General features: G+C 43.0%; 1 protein-coding gene and 1 non-coding gene across 9 annotated transcripts in view; one reads left to right on the top strand and one right to left on the bottom strand.

Moving 5' to 3' along the window:
• Positions 1-15,469, top strand: part of LOC121537004 (unconventional myosin-Ib-like) — a 128,716-nt gene that overhangs the window by 80,945 nt on the left and 32,302 nt on the right. For all 8 annotated transcript variants that reach the window (XM_045206693.1, XM_045206699.1, XM_045206696.1 and 5 more), the window contains exons 8-11: positions 4,438-4,536; positions 5,116-5,219; positions 9,289-9,436; positions 10,612-10,730. In XM_045206693.1, coding sequence (XP_045062628.1) covers positions 4,438-4,536; positions 5,116-5,219; positions 9,289-9,436; positions 10,612-10,730 — 470 coding nt within the window. The remainder of the gene's footprint in view (positions 1-4,437; positions 4,537-5,115; positions 5,220-9,288; positions 9,437-10,611; positions 10,731-15,469) is intronic.
• Positions 11,748-11,823, bottom strand: trnaa-agc. Its single transcript has one exon. It is a non-coding gene; the product is annotated as a tRNA-Ala (tRNA).

Genomic DNA, 15,469 nt, shown 5'->3' with positions numbered 1-15,469 from the left:
ATAGTGCTATATCCTTAATAATAACTCCTGCAGCATTTCTTGCAGTAAAATTATACACCAAATATTGGCAAAATATGGACTTGGGAACAGGAGTGAAGAAATATGATTTATTTGTTTCTGCATCTTGAGAGAATACAATGCTCAGTTAGAATACCATCTTTAGAGGTGCTGTCTTCATCATAAAAGCTGATTATGTATTTCAACCACATAAAATATGCATCGAAGCCGAACTGAAATCTTATCAGAAACACGTTGGGTCATTTTCACAGCTTTCTTTTTCCTTACAACCGGTCAAACTGATGTCATTTGGACATTTTGCACAGAACATCTTTCCAGTTTTTTGTTGTTGTTGCTTTATTGTATTTTCTCCCCATTCCCTAAACGTCTTTGCTCCGCGAAAGATGACAGAGAACTTTATTGATGTCAACTAGATAGAAGCATTCATTCTATCGATCTATTACATTATTCTGTTGAGCAAGGGTTTATTTAGTCTCCTAGGGCAACATATAATGACAAAAGAGAAGCTACATGTATCTAACTATAGACAAGTTGACTAACAAATAGCCTACCAAAATGTCGGAAATTATAAGCAGAAGCATCATACACTACATGGCCAAAAGTATGTGGACACCTGCTCGTCAAACATCTCATTCCAAAATCATGGGCATTAATATGGAGTTGGTCCCCCCTTTGCTGCAATAACAGCCTCCACTCTTCTGGGAAGGCTTTCCACTAGATGTTAGAACATTGCTGCGGGGACATGCTTCCATTCAGCCACAAGAACATTAGTGAGGTCGGCACTGATGTTGGCCTGGCATAGGCCTGGCTCGCAGTCGGCGTTCCAATTCATCCCAAAGGTGTTTGATGGGGTTGAGGTCAGGGTTCTGTGCAGGCCAGTCAAGTTCTCCCACACTGATCTCGACAAACCATTTATGTATGGACCTCACTTTGTGCACGGGGGCATTACATTTACATTTACATTTTAGTCATTTAGCAGACGCTCTTATCCAGAGCGACTTACAGTTAGCACATATATTATTTTATCAAACCCACAACCCTGGCGTTGCAAACGCCATGCTCTACCAACTGAGATACATCCCCTGCCGGCCATTCCCTCCCCTACCCTGGACGACGCTGGGCCAATTGTGCGCCGCCCCATGGGTCTCCCGGTCGCGGCCGGCTACGACAGAGCCTGGATTCGAACCAGGATCTCTAGTGGCACAGCTAGCACTGCAATGCAGTGCCTTAGACCACTGCGCCACTCGGGAGACATGAGGCATTCAGGCATTGTCATGCTGAAACAGGAAAGGGCCTTCCCCAAACTGTTGCCACAAAGTTGGCAGCACAGAATTGTCTAGAATGTCCTTGTATGCTGTAGCGTTAAGATTTCCCTTCACTGGAGCTAAGGGGCCTAGCCCGAACCATGAAAAACAGCCTCAGACCATTATTCCTCCTCCACCAAACTTTACAGTTGGCACTATGGATTGGGGCAGGTAGCGTTCTCCTGGCATCCGCCAAAACCAGATTAGTCCGTCGGACTGCCAGATGGGGAAGCGTGATTCATCACTCCAGAGAACGCGTTTCCACTGCTCCAGAGTCCAATGGTGGCGAGCTTTACACCACTCCAGCTGACGCTTGGCATTGCGCATGGTGATCTTAGGCTTGTGTGCGGCTGCTCGGCCATGGAAACCAATTTTATGAAGCTCACGACGAACAGTTATTGTGCTGACGTTGCTTCCAGAGGCAGTTTGGAACTCGGTAGTGAGTGTTGCAACTGAGGACAGACTATTTTTACGGCCTACGCGCTTCAGCACTCGGCGGTCCCGTTCTGTGAGCTTGTGTGGCCTACCACTTCGCCACTCTGTCTATGGAGATTGCATGGCTGTGTGCTTGATTTTATAAACCTGTCAGCAACGGGTGTGGCTGAAATAGCCGAATTCCCTAATTTGAAGGGGTGTCCACATACTTTTGGTGATGTAGTGTATCTAAATCAGGCAACCAAAAGAAATTGCGGGTTTGGTGCGGGGCTCAAATTTTCACTATCACATATAGTCGGGCGGTTGCGGATTAGTTATTAGCAATTGCGAGCAGGTGCGGGTGAACAAACAGCTGACCTGCGCACCACTAATGGAAGATGAGAGGCCTCTCTCATGCCTGAGGGCTTCCCTCAGAAGTCACTAGCTATAAATTCCCCTGTTTCTTTATGTCGCTGCTGCAGCACAGTCAGCAGACACCTCATTATGGCCCCCTCTCCATGCCCAGAGGTCTTCTTTAACTGGGGATAAAGAGCAGGAACACCTCTAGGGCAGTGGTTCTCAAACCTGTCCTCGGCACCCCCAGATGTTTCACAAATTTGTTGTAGCCCTCAACTAGCTCACCTGATTCACTTAGTCAAGGGCTTATAATAATAATAATAATAATAATAATAATAATAATAATAATAATAATAATGTCAAGTTGTCAATTTGAATCAGGATGTGCTAGCTCTGGAATATATCAAATACATGGAATGGTTGTGGGTTCCCAGGAGAGGTTTGAGAACCACTGCTCTAGGGCATGGTCACAGTACAGTGGAGCAGCTAGGGTTAGGCCACAGTCGAGGAGGGTTTAGGACACTACAGCTCATGCTCGCTAGTTTTGTATGGGAGAATGTGTCAAACTGTATGTGTTGAATTTTGTCTGCTTTGATAATCTGTTTAAAAATATTTTTTATGTGATTGTGCCTTGTTCATTTCCCATTTTGTATAACAAAGTAAAGTCGACTTAGATAATGGTAACGTGCGAGGAAGAGGATATCAATAACCAAGCGGACAATCCTTTGGTGCTTGTTAAATCCTAGTCTAAACAACAAGACAGGATATGGACTTCCATTCTTACTTTGCAGTATATAGCGTGTCTGGCATTTCTCCTTTAATGTATGTTTGTTCATCTAGGAACCATATCCTGGATGCAGCCTGCCTGCTGCAAATAACTAAATAGCATTCAACATTTTACAAATGCTTTACAGCAGGCATGAAAAACAGCGCAGCAGCCTTAGTAGTAAAAAGCAATAACAGGGCTGAACTCTTCTAGTATACAAAAGGTGAAAGGTCATGACAGAGAGAAGAGCCCCCTATGGGGGAGACTGAATGTTCAGAACATTCTTGAGCCACATTTCCTGTTCCTGCATCTTATTTTCTGCTGTTGGAACTCACTGTTGTGAGTTTTGTCTGGTCAAGAGGTATTTTATGTACTCTGTATTAGAAAAGGAGAGATGGGGGATAGAATCCATGCTGTCAGGCTCCATTTTGATTACATTTCAGAGGCAGTGCATTGCTCAGATCTGCTCGTCTGTCGCGCTCTAAAGAGATAGACACGTGTTTAAAATCTCAGAGAATCACTTAGTGACGAACACACACACACACACACACAGTGATTACCATGTGGTGGTGAAGCATGGCTGGCACATATTCGTAACCACCACCTACCTGCTAGCTGTTGACACCTGTGGCTCTCTCCACACACACACACACACACACACACACACCGTCTATTGACCTCCCGTTTCTCTGTAGTGGGCCAGTGGCATTAAGTGCTGTGCCAGAGAAAGTATAAATGCATTATGAAGTGGTCCCTGACTCTCTAAGCGTTTAATGCCCCCACTGAGAGGATGACTCAGGACTTAGGGCTCGTAGCTGACCGGTAGCTAGCAGTTCCCACTCAGGTCCGTGGGCTGAATATAACTTTAATTCGGCTTGTCAAGCAAACCGTGCTTCTGTATGCCTGGCCAATGCCAAACTCAAAAGCTAAATTATCTTACTTTCCTGATCAACTTATAGTAAATAGAGCTATGTGAACCACTTAAACCACATTAACTGTTGAAATGTAAAAGTATGTATCACAAGAGTACATCCTTTTCAATCTAGGTGTTGTAGTTGGTCAGTAGCTAAGGAGAAGGAGCTGACTTGACATTTGATCCCTTCATATGGTTTCCTCCTTTGAGTCTTCCTGTGCCGGCCGGCTCAGAGACTCCACTTCTACACAATGAACAATGAGACGCCAACATAACCGTGACTCTGTCACCTTGGAAACACTAATATTTGGCTATAACAGGGAGATGCATCCATCAGAGCTCTACAGATGTGGTCTGGACACTGACCATGTGTAGAAATAAAAGATCAGTCGTGTTCTTTTTTTATTTTATTTTTTTAGACATTGCGCATCAGTCGTGTTCTTAGCTCATTAAATTAAATCTTATTTTACAGTGTATGTCCTGCCTAACCTCTACCATGTGTAGGAAACTCATGGTAGAGTAATAATAATACCTTGTTAAATCTTGGTTTACATTTCCTTTTCCTACCTTACCCGTTGTTGAATTGTTCTAGCAGGTAATTCAGTATAAGGCCTGTTTTTAACATCCATGTCTTCATTATGTCCTTTATATATTGTTATCCTCAGATCTTCTGGAGAAGTCCAGGGTTTGCAAGCAGCCGAGAGGCGAGAGAAACTTCCACATCTTCTACCAGCTTCTTTCTGGAGCCTCGGATGACACCCTGAGTAAGTTATACTCACAGTTATCGGTAATACCTTCATGACAATATTACTAACATGGTATGAAGCTTCATTATATGTGGCATAACATCTCAGAAACGGTCAAGAATGTTTGATATGTCATGACAGAGTTATTATTATTACACGTCAAATAAAATGTAACCGATTTATCTAACCGCAACATGTCTTAGTTACTCTAAAGAAACATGTGACCAATACTTAAACATGAGCCTGTGTTTAACTACAGAGAACAAAGACTATGAAACCAGTATGGTTTATTTGTGCTCAGCTGGAGCTCAGCCACTGTTTGGCAGTCTTGTTGAAGGAGAACAATATAATGGTCTTTGATTCAATGGTGGAGAAACATCAAAAGACTTGATTTAGCTGCACTTAATTTAACCTGTAATCCAATACACCATGCTGTGGCTTTCCTTGATACCAGATATGGGACTTTAAAGGGCCATTTGAAACTGCTGCTCGTATGTGTGTGTGTGTGTGTGTGTGAACTGCTGCTCTAAAGTGTATAGGACTTTAGTCAATATGCACCATGCTAAAGCCATGTGTTTTTGTCTTTCTGGCCCACAGTGAAACTGAAGTTGGACAGAGATTTCAGTAAATACAACTACCTGAGTCTGGATTCAGCCACCGTCAATGGGCTGGATGACGCAGCAAGCTTCAGGACCGTCAGGGTGAGACACACACACACACTAATTCCTGTCTGTCATTGTGTCAATTTGTTTTTGGCTTAGCTTAGAGGTACACTGTGGCAAAGGGTAGGGTGAGAGTAGGGTGAGAGTCTGATCCTCTTTATCTACTGACCGAACAAACTAGCAGGTAGATTGGATTCAGGTTTAAGACAGCTCTGGTCCATGCTCTTAGCCAGCTAGCCTCTTCTACAGCCTCTCTACCTGTTATGTGAGGGTCCATACACGTTGCTGAAAAACAATTCACCAATTAACTGCAAACTTGCACAGACACGCCCCATAATTTTGCCAGCTAGAACCAATGAAATGTCTTCCTTTTTGCCGCAGTCTTTTGCTTATCCATGTGTGTAGTTGTGTACAGACCCTAACTTGAACTTTGAACTATATCCACAGCGGGTGAGTGAGACATAAGGATGAGTTTAGCGCAGAGAGGGAATCCCATTCCACCTGCCGTGAAGGCGTTCCCGTACTATAAACAATAGCAGAATGCTTCAGAGTACACACACAGTGGCAGGCAGATTAGATGCTGTACTGATGTGGGAAACATAAGGGAGAAACAGCAGCTGCATTCTTCCCTTCTAAAGTACACACACACTCGCTCTCTGACATGCGGAGCATGGTCATCATGTGTAAGTCTTTCTCTTTACCTCCATCTTCCTCCTGACTCAGTTACTGTTGGTGACACACAGAGGATGTTATGTTATGAGCTGCCTGAGCTTTATCCATTCCTAACTCCCTTAACAGGACTGTCCTGTACTCTACTGTCTCCCTGCCCTTGGACTCTCAGGAGCAGTGGTTGTGTCCCAAATGGCACCTTGTTCCCTATATAGTGCACTTTAGGATGCACTCAGCATCCTGTCTTAGCACTTCTCTCAGTGAGGGAGCTAGTAGGCCACCTCACAGCTGCAGTCCAACTCAACACAATAGAGTTCAGTGCTTTACAACAATAGGACTCTCCACTGGATATGATGTTGTTGTAGGAGCCAAAGGCAGCCTGCTACAGTCTTTTCTCGCCCTTGTTCACAATGGCCTCCTCTGTAGCTCAGTTGGTAGAGCATGGCGCTTGCAACGCCAGGGTTGTGGGTTCGATTCCCACGGGGGGCCAGTATGAAAAAAAAAAATGTATGTACTAACTAACTGTAAGTCGCTCTGGATAAGAGCGTCTGCTAAATGACTAAAAATTTAAAAAATGGTGTCAAATCACAGTAACACACATTTAATAATTCAAGATAGTTCCCCAACCACACAGTCCACATCACTGTGCCCTCTGTCACTAGTTGTCTCACTCTCTTCCCTATCCAGTCCAGAAACTCATCCCCCTTTCTGTTGTCCATGTTATCATTGTGTGTTTGAGATTGACTACATGTACATTTTAAAGTCCAACTGCATAGAATCACTGATCTACAAATCACCTTGCATCCCAAATCAGGGTTCGATACTGCGACCAAAACAGTCGCATTTGCCACTGTTTGACCTGGCAGTGTGACAGACCTTTTTTATAGGTCGCAAGGGTGGCAGTGATTTTTTTTTACCTGGTCACTTTAGTTGTTGGTTCACAATTTGCTTTTTTTATCATCATGATTTATTCAAACAGTAATGTGCAATTGACCAAAAATAGGCAACAACGGCACGGGAATGTCCGTCTGTGTGTGTCAGGGGAGGTGTTGGAAACCCTCCGGGCCAGTCGATCATCCCTGTCAGTGAAAAAATTTATGCATTTTTTAATCTAGGCTATATAATGGATTAAAAAACAGATGGATTCCCGAAGCTGTTCATTCATTATGTCTATTATTTATCACACGCCCGCTGGACACACATAGCCTATAGATAATCGTTCGGACAGAGAGAGCGAGCAGCTCTCAAACAGCTGGTTGTTGCTTGGCGTGAAGACAGACAACGGTAGCGGAAGGAAAGATGTTCCAAGTTATGATATCTACCAGTAAATGCTAAGGCAAGAATGGGTATGCAAACAAGGTAAAAGTTAAAAGTCTTGGTTGAATATTTGCAGTGCACAATTCAGTCATCATGGAATAACCTACCTTGAAAATGACATTTACTCTAGGCTCTTTGGTCCTTGAAGTTATGGTACCCGATTTAGAAGTTCTACTGCGCCAATATAATATGTGATTTATTTTCTGATCAGTTTTATCTGATCAGTTTGTTTCCTGCCGTTTCAATGGAAGGGTGTTGCGCTTGTTGTGGTAAAACCATATGCGGTTATTATGAGCAAGACAACATCGAATGTTGGCTTCAACTTAGTTTTCCATACAAAGCGTTCCAATACAAAGGGAACCCAGTTTTTGGTTGCGTTCTCCTTTTAAAACATGATACGGTAACCCCTCAATAACTCTTCAACATCTCAAATGGCGAGACTGACTAGCTACCACATGGACAGACTTCATTAGTGTGTTTGTGCCGGGAGAATGCTGTCTTTAGTCATGCAATGCCCACATTATTCTGACATAGAATGTTAAAATAATGTGAATGTCAATGCATAATGCCATTGGGTAGGCCTATAAAAAATTTAAAAAAAGCTTTATTCTTAGTGGTAATGTATACTTGTTTTGCATACATTTTGGGGGGATTTTTTCTATAGGCTAATACAACAATTAAATATAAAATGTAGGTCCTTGAAAATTAAAATTAAGTGTTTGAAAAAGTTATTGAAAGACCTTGAATTTGACTTGTCTGTATACAAAAATGGTATGTTGTGGTATCGTTTTGGTATCAAGTATCGTTCAAATTCTGCCCTCTCGAGCAGTGGTGTCTAACTCATTTTTCCGGGAGGGGGCGCATTCAGTCTTCAATGAGGTCCGTAGAGCCACACTGAAATATGTTATATTTCCTTGCTGTCAAAATTATGCTCTATCCATCGATTTTGAAATGTTCAATGCTCCCAGACGTCTAGTGATTATTAGCGAGCTGGACAGTGAAGATACTGTATGAATATAGGTCCATTATTTTACATTTACATTTACATTTACGTCATTTAGCAGACGCTCTTATCCAGAGCGACTTACAGTTAGTGCATACATTATTCTTTTTTTTTTCTTTTTTTTTCATACTGGCCCCCCGTGGGAATCGAACCCACAACCCTGGCGTTGCAAACACCATGCTCTACCAACTGAGCTACCTCCCTGCCGGCCATTCCCTCCCCTACCCTGGACGACGCTGGGCCAATTGTGCGCCGCCCCATTGGTCTCCCGGTTGCGGCCGGCTACAGCAGAGCCTGGATTATCATTTCTACACAGTTTCGATTTGGTTTTAGTGATTTTAAAAGGATACTTTGTGATTTTGGTAATGAGGCCCTTTATCTACCCTTTATCTACCTAGCAGATACCCATACACTTCCAATCATTACGCTAACACTAGTTACAGTAGCAACTGCGCTAGCGCTAGTTAACAACTCCCTTCAAACTGCACACAGAGAAATAAAATAAAGTGCACAATGTATTTATTGCAGATTTCAAAATGCCATGTGTTATTTTCTGCGAAATCCTCTAGAGCAGCGGTGTCAAACATACACGGGTCCAATACGGCCCGCGGGAGGTTTGAGTAAAACAAATATTTTAAAAAGCAAAAGGGGGGGAGAAACAAACTCACTATAATTTAAAGGGATACTTAGGGATTTTGGCAATGAGGCCCTTTATCTACTTCCCCAGAGTCAGATGAACTCATGGATACAATGTTTAAGTCTCTTTTCTTTGCTGTTACAGTAAATCTATCAAAATCAATGTAAGAACACAAGGGCATGCTAATTTAAAAGATGGCTAGTCATCATTAGCCTGGTTTTGTATGGAATGCAGGCACATTATGGGACGCAGGTCAGGCCATTATCAATTATAGAAAGATTGGTGTGACCAAATTGTGCTGGTGCAACCAACTGAAAAAGTTGGTGGCACTGCCACCAGTGGAAAAAGTTATTGTAGAACCCTGCAAATAACTACTCATTAACAGATCAAGATGAGTTATTCTGCACCTCCCCTTGCTCCAACTGATCCCGTCAAACACGCTGAATGTCTGATTGGCTGTCTCTCTCCCTGTGCCATCCCAGAATGCCATGCAGATTGTGGGCTTCATGGAGGATGAGGTGCAGTCGGTTCTGGAGCTGGTGGCAGCCGTCCTCAAACTGGGGAACATTGAGTTCAAACCAGAGTCCAGGGTCAACGGCTTTGACGAGAGCAGGGTCAAGGACAAGAATGGTGAGACCATAGTCGGACTGGACAACCAGCAGCTTTGCTGTGGGACACAATCGTTTCCTGTTACAGTACACATGCACACACATCTCACTTTTTAAATAACTTTGTGCCCACTTGTGGATACCAAATAATGTGGATGCCTGCATTTCCCTTGCATCTTGAAAATGTAAATATCCCGTATTGTGGCTGTAGAAAATATTGTTTTGGTTATGCATTGTCTTATTAATTGAAGGATAGATAAGATAAGCACACTGTAAGGTATCGGTTAGATTATCACCACTGACCAATAGTCAGTCCCTCCACCACAAGCCATGCCTGTAAATTATATCAACAGTAGCATATGTGTTTGTTATTGTACTTCCCCCTACTGGTTAATGATTAATACATTTAATGGCTTACTAAGGACAATATGCTATAGTTTATGATTGTAAGTACAATAGGCCTATTGATAACCCTACTGATTACAGCTGTCCCCTATTAAGCAAACATAATATTTAGCATGTCTTAGTAACCCAGCCATGGCACAACTTTGCATTATTTCTTTGCAAACACAACTTCTCTACATGATGTCACACTAAAGTGGAACTCCACATGGTCTGTGGTGTGAATCATAAAATCCACACATCTACTTTCTAAAATTACACCAGCTTATTAATGGCATTTCCCCTTGTGACCATTTGACGGCTGTATGGACTGTCACGGTACACAAAGACATTAGTCAACAACACCACTCTTACAGAAGACCATTTAGTGAGACAATTGACATGTAAATACCTAAGGACATTAAGGTTAATGCGCTTCAGTAACTCCTCTTAAACACTACTATGTCCAGCTGCTTTGGGAATTCCTGGCCAGGAGACACAATACTGATCCTAAAGGAGATCCTCTGAGAAGAGAGAGAGTAGATTACCTTATCTCTTTATGGAAAGGGTTTAGCTAATGCCCTTATGGCTACCCACTGGAACCCTGATACTGACATCATGTGCCATTGTTGGTAGAGCTTAATGTTGATATGGATTCCATCATCCCTGCAGGGGATAAATGTATTTTATTGATAGATTTCATCTAGTCATTGCCTATTTGTTTCTTTGCCCTAGGCCTGTATACAAAGCTCTATGATGATTGAGTGTTTGTCTTTTCTCTTAGTGAATGTGTCTTTCCTCTGCTCTATCTTCCAGACCTGAAGGAGATGTGTGAGCTGTTGGGGATTGAGCAGTCTGTGCTGGAGAGGGCTTTCAGCTACCGCACTGTGGAAGCCAAGATGGAGAAGATGTCTACCACACTCAACGTGGCCCAGGTGAGAAGAACTCTCTGTCATCACTGTATAGCAATAGGCTTGGGCGGTATACCGTATACCGGGGTATTTGGAAATAGCCATGGGATGGTTTTTCAATACCGTAGAAAATATTTCTTAGATGTTTAAAAAAAAAAATACATTTGAATATTTGTAGCTACTTTTTAAGTAAATACCTGCGGTCAACTTGTGCAATACGTTAGGAGATAAAGAAGATTGCCTTCTTCATTTCACCTGTCACATATCATTATGAAGCTTACCGGTAGTCCCTAGTCACTTGGTGTTTGTTTACAAGCACACAGACCGGAGCCTTGTGAGTCGCTCACTGTTGTGCAGCACGCGCCAGGTGCTCCCGAGTGGCACAGCGGTCTAAGGCACTGCATCTCAGTGCTAGAGGGGTCACTACAGACCCTGGTTCGATTCCAGGCTGTATCACAATCCGGCCGTGATTGGGAGTCCCATAGGGCGGCGCACAATTGGCCCAGCGTCGTCTGGGTTTGGCAGGTGTAGGCCGTCATTGTAAATAAGAATTTGTTCTTAACTGACTTGCCTAGTTAAATAAAGGTTCAATAAAATAAAAAATAAAACAAACTAGTTACAGTATGGAATTCGCAGCTAAATGTTTGCCAGCTAGATATCTTATATAACTATTAAGTTAAATGTCTAAAATGTGCTAAATGCTCTGCAGTTGTGCGGTTGGTTTTCTAATTTAGTAGCTAGTTAGCTATCTAGCTAAGTGGTTAGCTTCTTGAGTTACTTGTGAAACTTTGAGCTGGGATGTCTGTCCTGAATATAGTTTAGGTCAGAGACTGTATAAAATGTTCCCAATGCGCTCGTTAGCATTTAGATGGCACAAGGTCAGTATGAAGGTATGACAATCTGGATACCGCTCAAGCCTATATAGCAACACACTACTTTACTTTACATAATCTATTTAAACATGAGTATATATAATGTAATATTATATGCCACTTATCAATTTACAGTGAGTGGCAGTGCATACATTTTAGTATTTGTATGTGATCCCTGTGGGACTTGAACCCACGACCTTGACGTTGCTAGCACCATGCCCTTACCAACTGAGCCACCCAGGACCACCAAAAGGTCCTGTCATCATTGTATAGCAACACACTTCCTTTCATGATAGCACTGACAGACTAAGTCTTAGGGGATGTTTCACACTCCAGTTCTGGATGGGTGGATGAGAAAGGAGAAGATCAATTCCCTCTGACTTAGTTCTCTAGCAGCTAGCTAACCCCCATCCCATCCCCACCTACTGTACATGGAAACATATCCATAATAGAAGAGGGGTTGGTGAATTCTCCCCTGGAAATGCAGAAGTTGGTCATATTTTGGAGGTTAGTGAGTTCAGGCAGCAGGCACATTCATCTTTTAGATGAGAGGAATAGAAGCTAGTCTCCTCTCCCAATCCTGGAGGTCTGTGAGTTCAGGCAACATTCAGTTGGAGATGAAAATAAAGTAATAGAGGCTAGTCCTCTCCCTAGTCCTCTCCCTAGTCCTCGCCCTAGCCCTCTCCCTATGCTCCACAAAATCAGCTTATGAAGGAGGGTAGAACAAAGGGATGAGCTTCACTTCTCCTGAAAAGTGATTTAAACACTCTTGGCAGATATCTGCTAGCCTGGTCTCAGATCTGTTTGTGCTGTGTTGCCAACTTCTATACTCATTGCCGTGACAATGACCATAAGAGTTGACAAGGCAGCACAAACAGACCTGCTTCCCTGAGACAGAGACACCACCCCCTGGTGCTGCTGTGTGGTGTCTCTAGAGTCCATCAGAACTTATCTTAACAAATAGATAGCATAAACAGAAGGGTATAAAAAGGCCAGACAGAGACAATAACTCAGAGCACATTGGTTGTAGCTCTTGGAGGAACTATCAAACTAAGGATCACCAGATTATCCATAGCACATCATCACCAGTTCAAACATCAGCTCCAAGAAGTGTTTGTTTGTCAGGGAGGTTATGCCTGGTCCTGTCCAAGTTTAACTCTTCCATTCTGTTTGTGTGTGTGTGTGTGTGTGTGTGCCTGTGTGTGTGTGCCTGTGTGTGTACAGTGCATTCGGAAAGTATTCAGACCCCTTGACTTCTTCCAAATGTTGTTACGTTACAGCCTTATTCGAAAATTGATTACATTGTTGTTGTTTTCTTCTCATCAATCTACATACAATACCATAATGACAAAGCAAAAACAGGTTTTTATAAATTTGAGCAAATTCAGACCATTTACTCAGTACTTTGTTGAAGCACCTTTGGCAGCGATTACAGCCTCAAGTCTTCTTGGTTATGACGCTACAAGCTTGGCACACCTGTATTTGTGGAGTTTCTCCTATTCTTCTCTGCAGATCCTCTTAAGCTCAGTCAGGATGGATGGGGTGTGTCGCTGCACAGCTATTTTCAGGTCTCTCCAGAGATGTTAGATCGGGTTCAAGTCCGGGCTCTGACTGGGCCACTCAAGGACATTCAGAGACTTGTCCCGAAGCCACTCCTGTGTTGTCTTGGCTGTGTGCTTAGGGTCGTTGTCCTGTTGAAAGTTTAACCTTCGCCCCAGTCTGAGGTCCTGAGTGCTCTGGAGCAGGTTTTCATCAAGGATCTCTCTGTACTTTGCACCATTCATCTTTCCCTCGATCCTGACCAGTCCCTGCCGCTGAAAAACATCCCCACAGCATGATGCTGCCACCATGCTTCACCGTAGGGATGGTGCCAGGTTTCCTCCAGACGTGACGCTTGGCATTCAGGCCAAATAGTTCAATCTTGGTTTCATCAGACCAGAGAATCCGCCCTGACCAAGGCCCTTCTCCCCCGATTGCTTTGGCTGGGCGGCCAGCTCTAGGAAGAGTCTTGGTAGTTCCAAACTTCTTCCATTTAAGAATGATGGAGGCCACTGTGTTCTTGGGGTTCCTTCAGTGCTGCAGAACATTTTTTGGTACCCTTCCCCAGATCTGTGCCTCGACACAATCGTGTTTCAGAGCTCTACGGACAATTCCTTCGACTTAATGGCTTGGTTTTTGCTCTGATATGCACTGTCAACTCTTGGACCTTATATAGACAGGTGTGTGCCTTTCCAAATCATGTCCAATCAATTGAATTTAAACACAGGTGGACTCCAATCAAGTTGTATAAACATCTCAAGGATGATCAATGGAAACAGGATGCACCTGACCTCAATTTCGAGTCTCATAGCAAAGGGTCTGAATACTTATGTAAATAAGGTATATATATTTTTTCTGTTTTCCCTTTGTCATTATGGGGTATTGTGTGTGTAGGTTGATGAGGATTTTTATTTATTTAATCAATTTTAGATTAAGGCTGTAACGTAACAAAATGTGGAAAAAGTCAAGGGGTCTGAATACTTTCCGAATGCACTGTACCTGTGTGTGTTGTTTACATGAGGAATGACAGCTTTTCTCTACTCCAGTGTGGCTGTGTGCCAGAGAATGAGCCTCTAGTAACTATAGGGATGTTATTTGGCCCACTCTAGGACACGCCTCTTCAAACAGCTCAATGTTTAATTTCACTGTTATTCCCCTGTAGCTCAGTTGGTAGAGCATGGCGCTTGCAACGCCAGGGTTGTGGGTTCGTTTCCCACGGGGGGCCAGTATGAAAATGTATGCACTCACTAACTGTAAGTCGCTCTGGATAAGAGCGTCTGCTAAATGACTAAAATGTAAATGTAAATGTTCCGTTGTGGATTGTTGGAAAGAGAAACATTCTACAGCTGGAGTTAGTGCCTTGCAAAAGTATTCATCCCCCTTGCCGTTTTTCCTATTTTGTTGCATTACAACCTGTAATTTAAATGGATTTTTATTTGGATTTCATGTAATGGACATATACAAAATAGTCCAAATTGGTGAAGTGAAATGAAAAAAATTACTTGTTTCAAAAAATTCTAAAAAATAAATAACGGAAAAGTGGTGCGTGCATATGTATTCACCCCCTTTGCTATGAAGCCCCTAAATAAGATCTGGTGCAACCAATTACCTTCAGAAGTCACATAATTAGTTAGATTGTACACAGGTGGACTTTATTTAAGTGTCACGTGATCTGTCACATGATCTTAGTATATATACACCTGTTCTGAAAGGCCCCAGAGTCTGCAACACCACCACAACGGGCACCACCAAGCAAGCGACACCATGAAGACCAAGGAGCTCTCCAAACAGATCAGGGACAAAGTTGTGGAGAAGGACAGATCAGGGTTGGGTTATAATTTTTTTTATCTGAAACGTTGAACATCCCACGGAGCACCATTTAAAATCCATTATTAAAAAATTGAAAGAATATGGCACCACAACAAACCTGCCAAGAGAGGGCCACCCACCAAAACTCACAGACCAGGCAAAGAGGGCATTTATCAGAGAGGCAACAAAGAGACCAAAGATAACCCTGAAGGAGCTGCAAAGCTCCACTGAGGAGATTGGAGTATCTGTCCATAGGACCACTTTAAGCCGTACACTCCACAGAGCTGGGCTTTACGGAAGAATGGCCACAAAAAAAGGCATTGCTTAAAGAAAAAAATAAGCAAACACATTTGGTGTTCGCCAAAAGGCATGTGGGAGACTCCCCAAACATATGGAAGAAGGTACTCTGGTCAGATGAGACTAAAATTGAGCTTTTTGGCCATCAAGGAAAACGCTATGTCTGGCGCAAACCCAACACCTCTCATCACCCCGAGAACCCCCTCCCCACAGTGAAGCATGGTGGTGGCAGCATCATGCTGTGGG

Source organism: Coregonus clupeaformis, chromosome 23, assembly GCF_020615455.1.
Source record: "Coregonus clupeaformis isolate EN_2021a chromosome 23, ASM2061545v1, whole genome shotgun sequence".
Classification (NCBI taxonomy): domain Eukaryota; kingdom Metazoa; phylum Chordata; class Actinopteri; order Salmoniformes; family Salmonidae; genus Coregonus; species Coregonus clupeaformis.
This window is presented reverse-complemented; position numbering and strand designations above follow the sequence as displayed.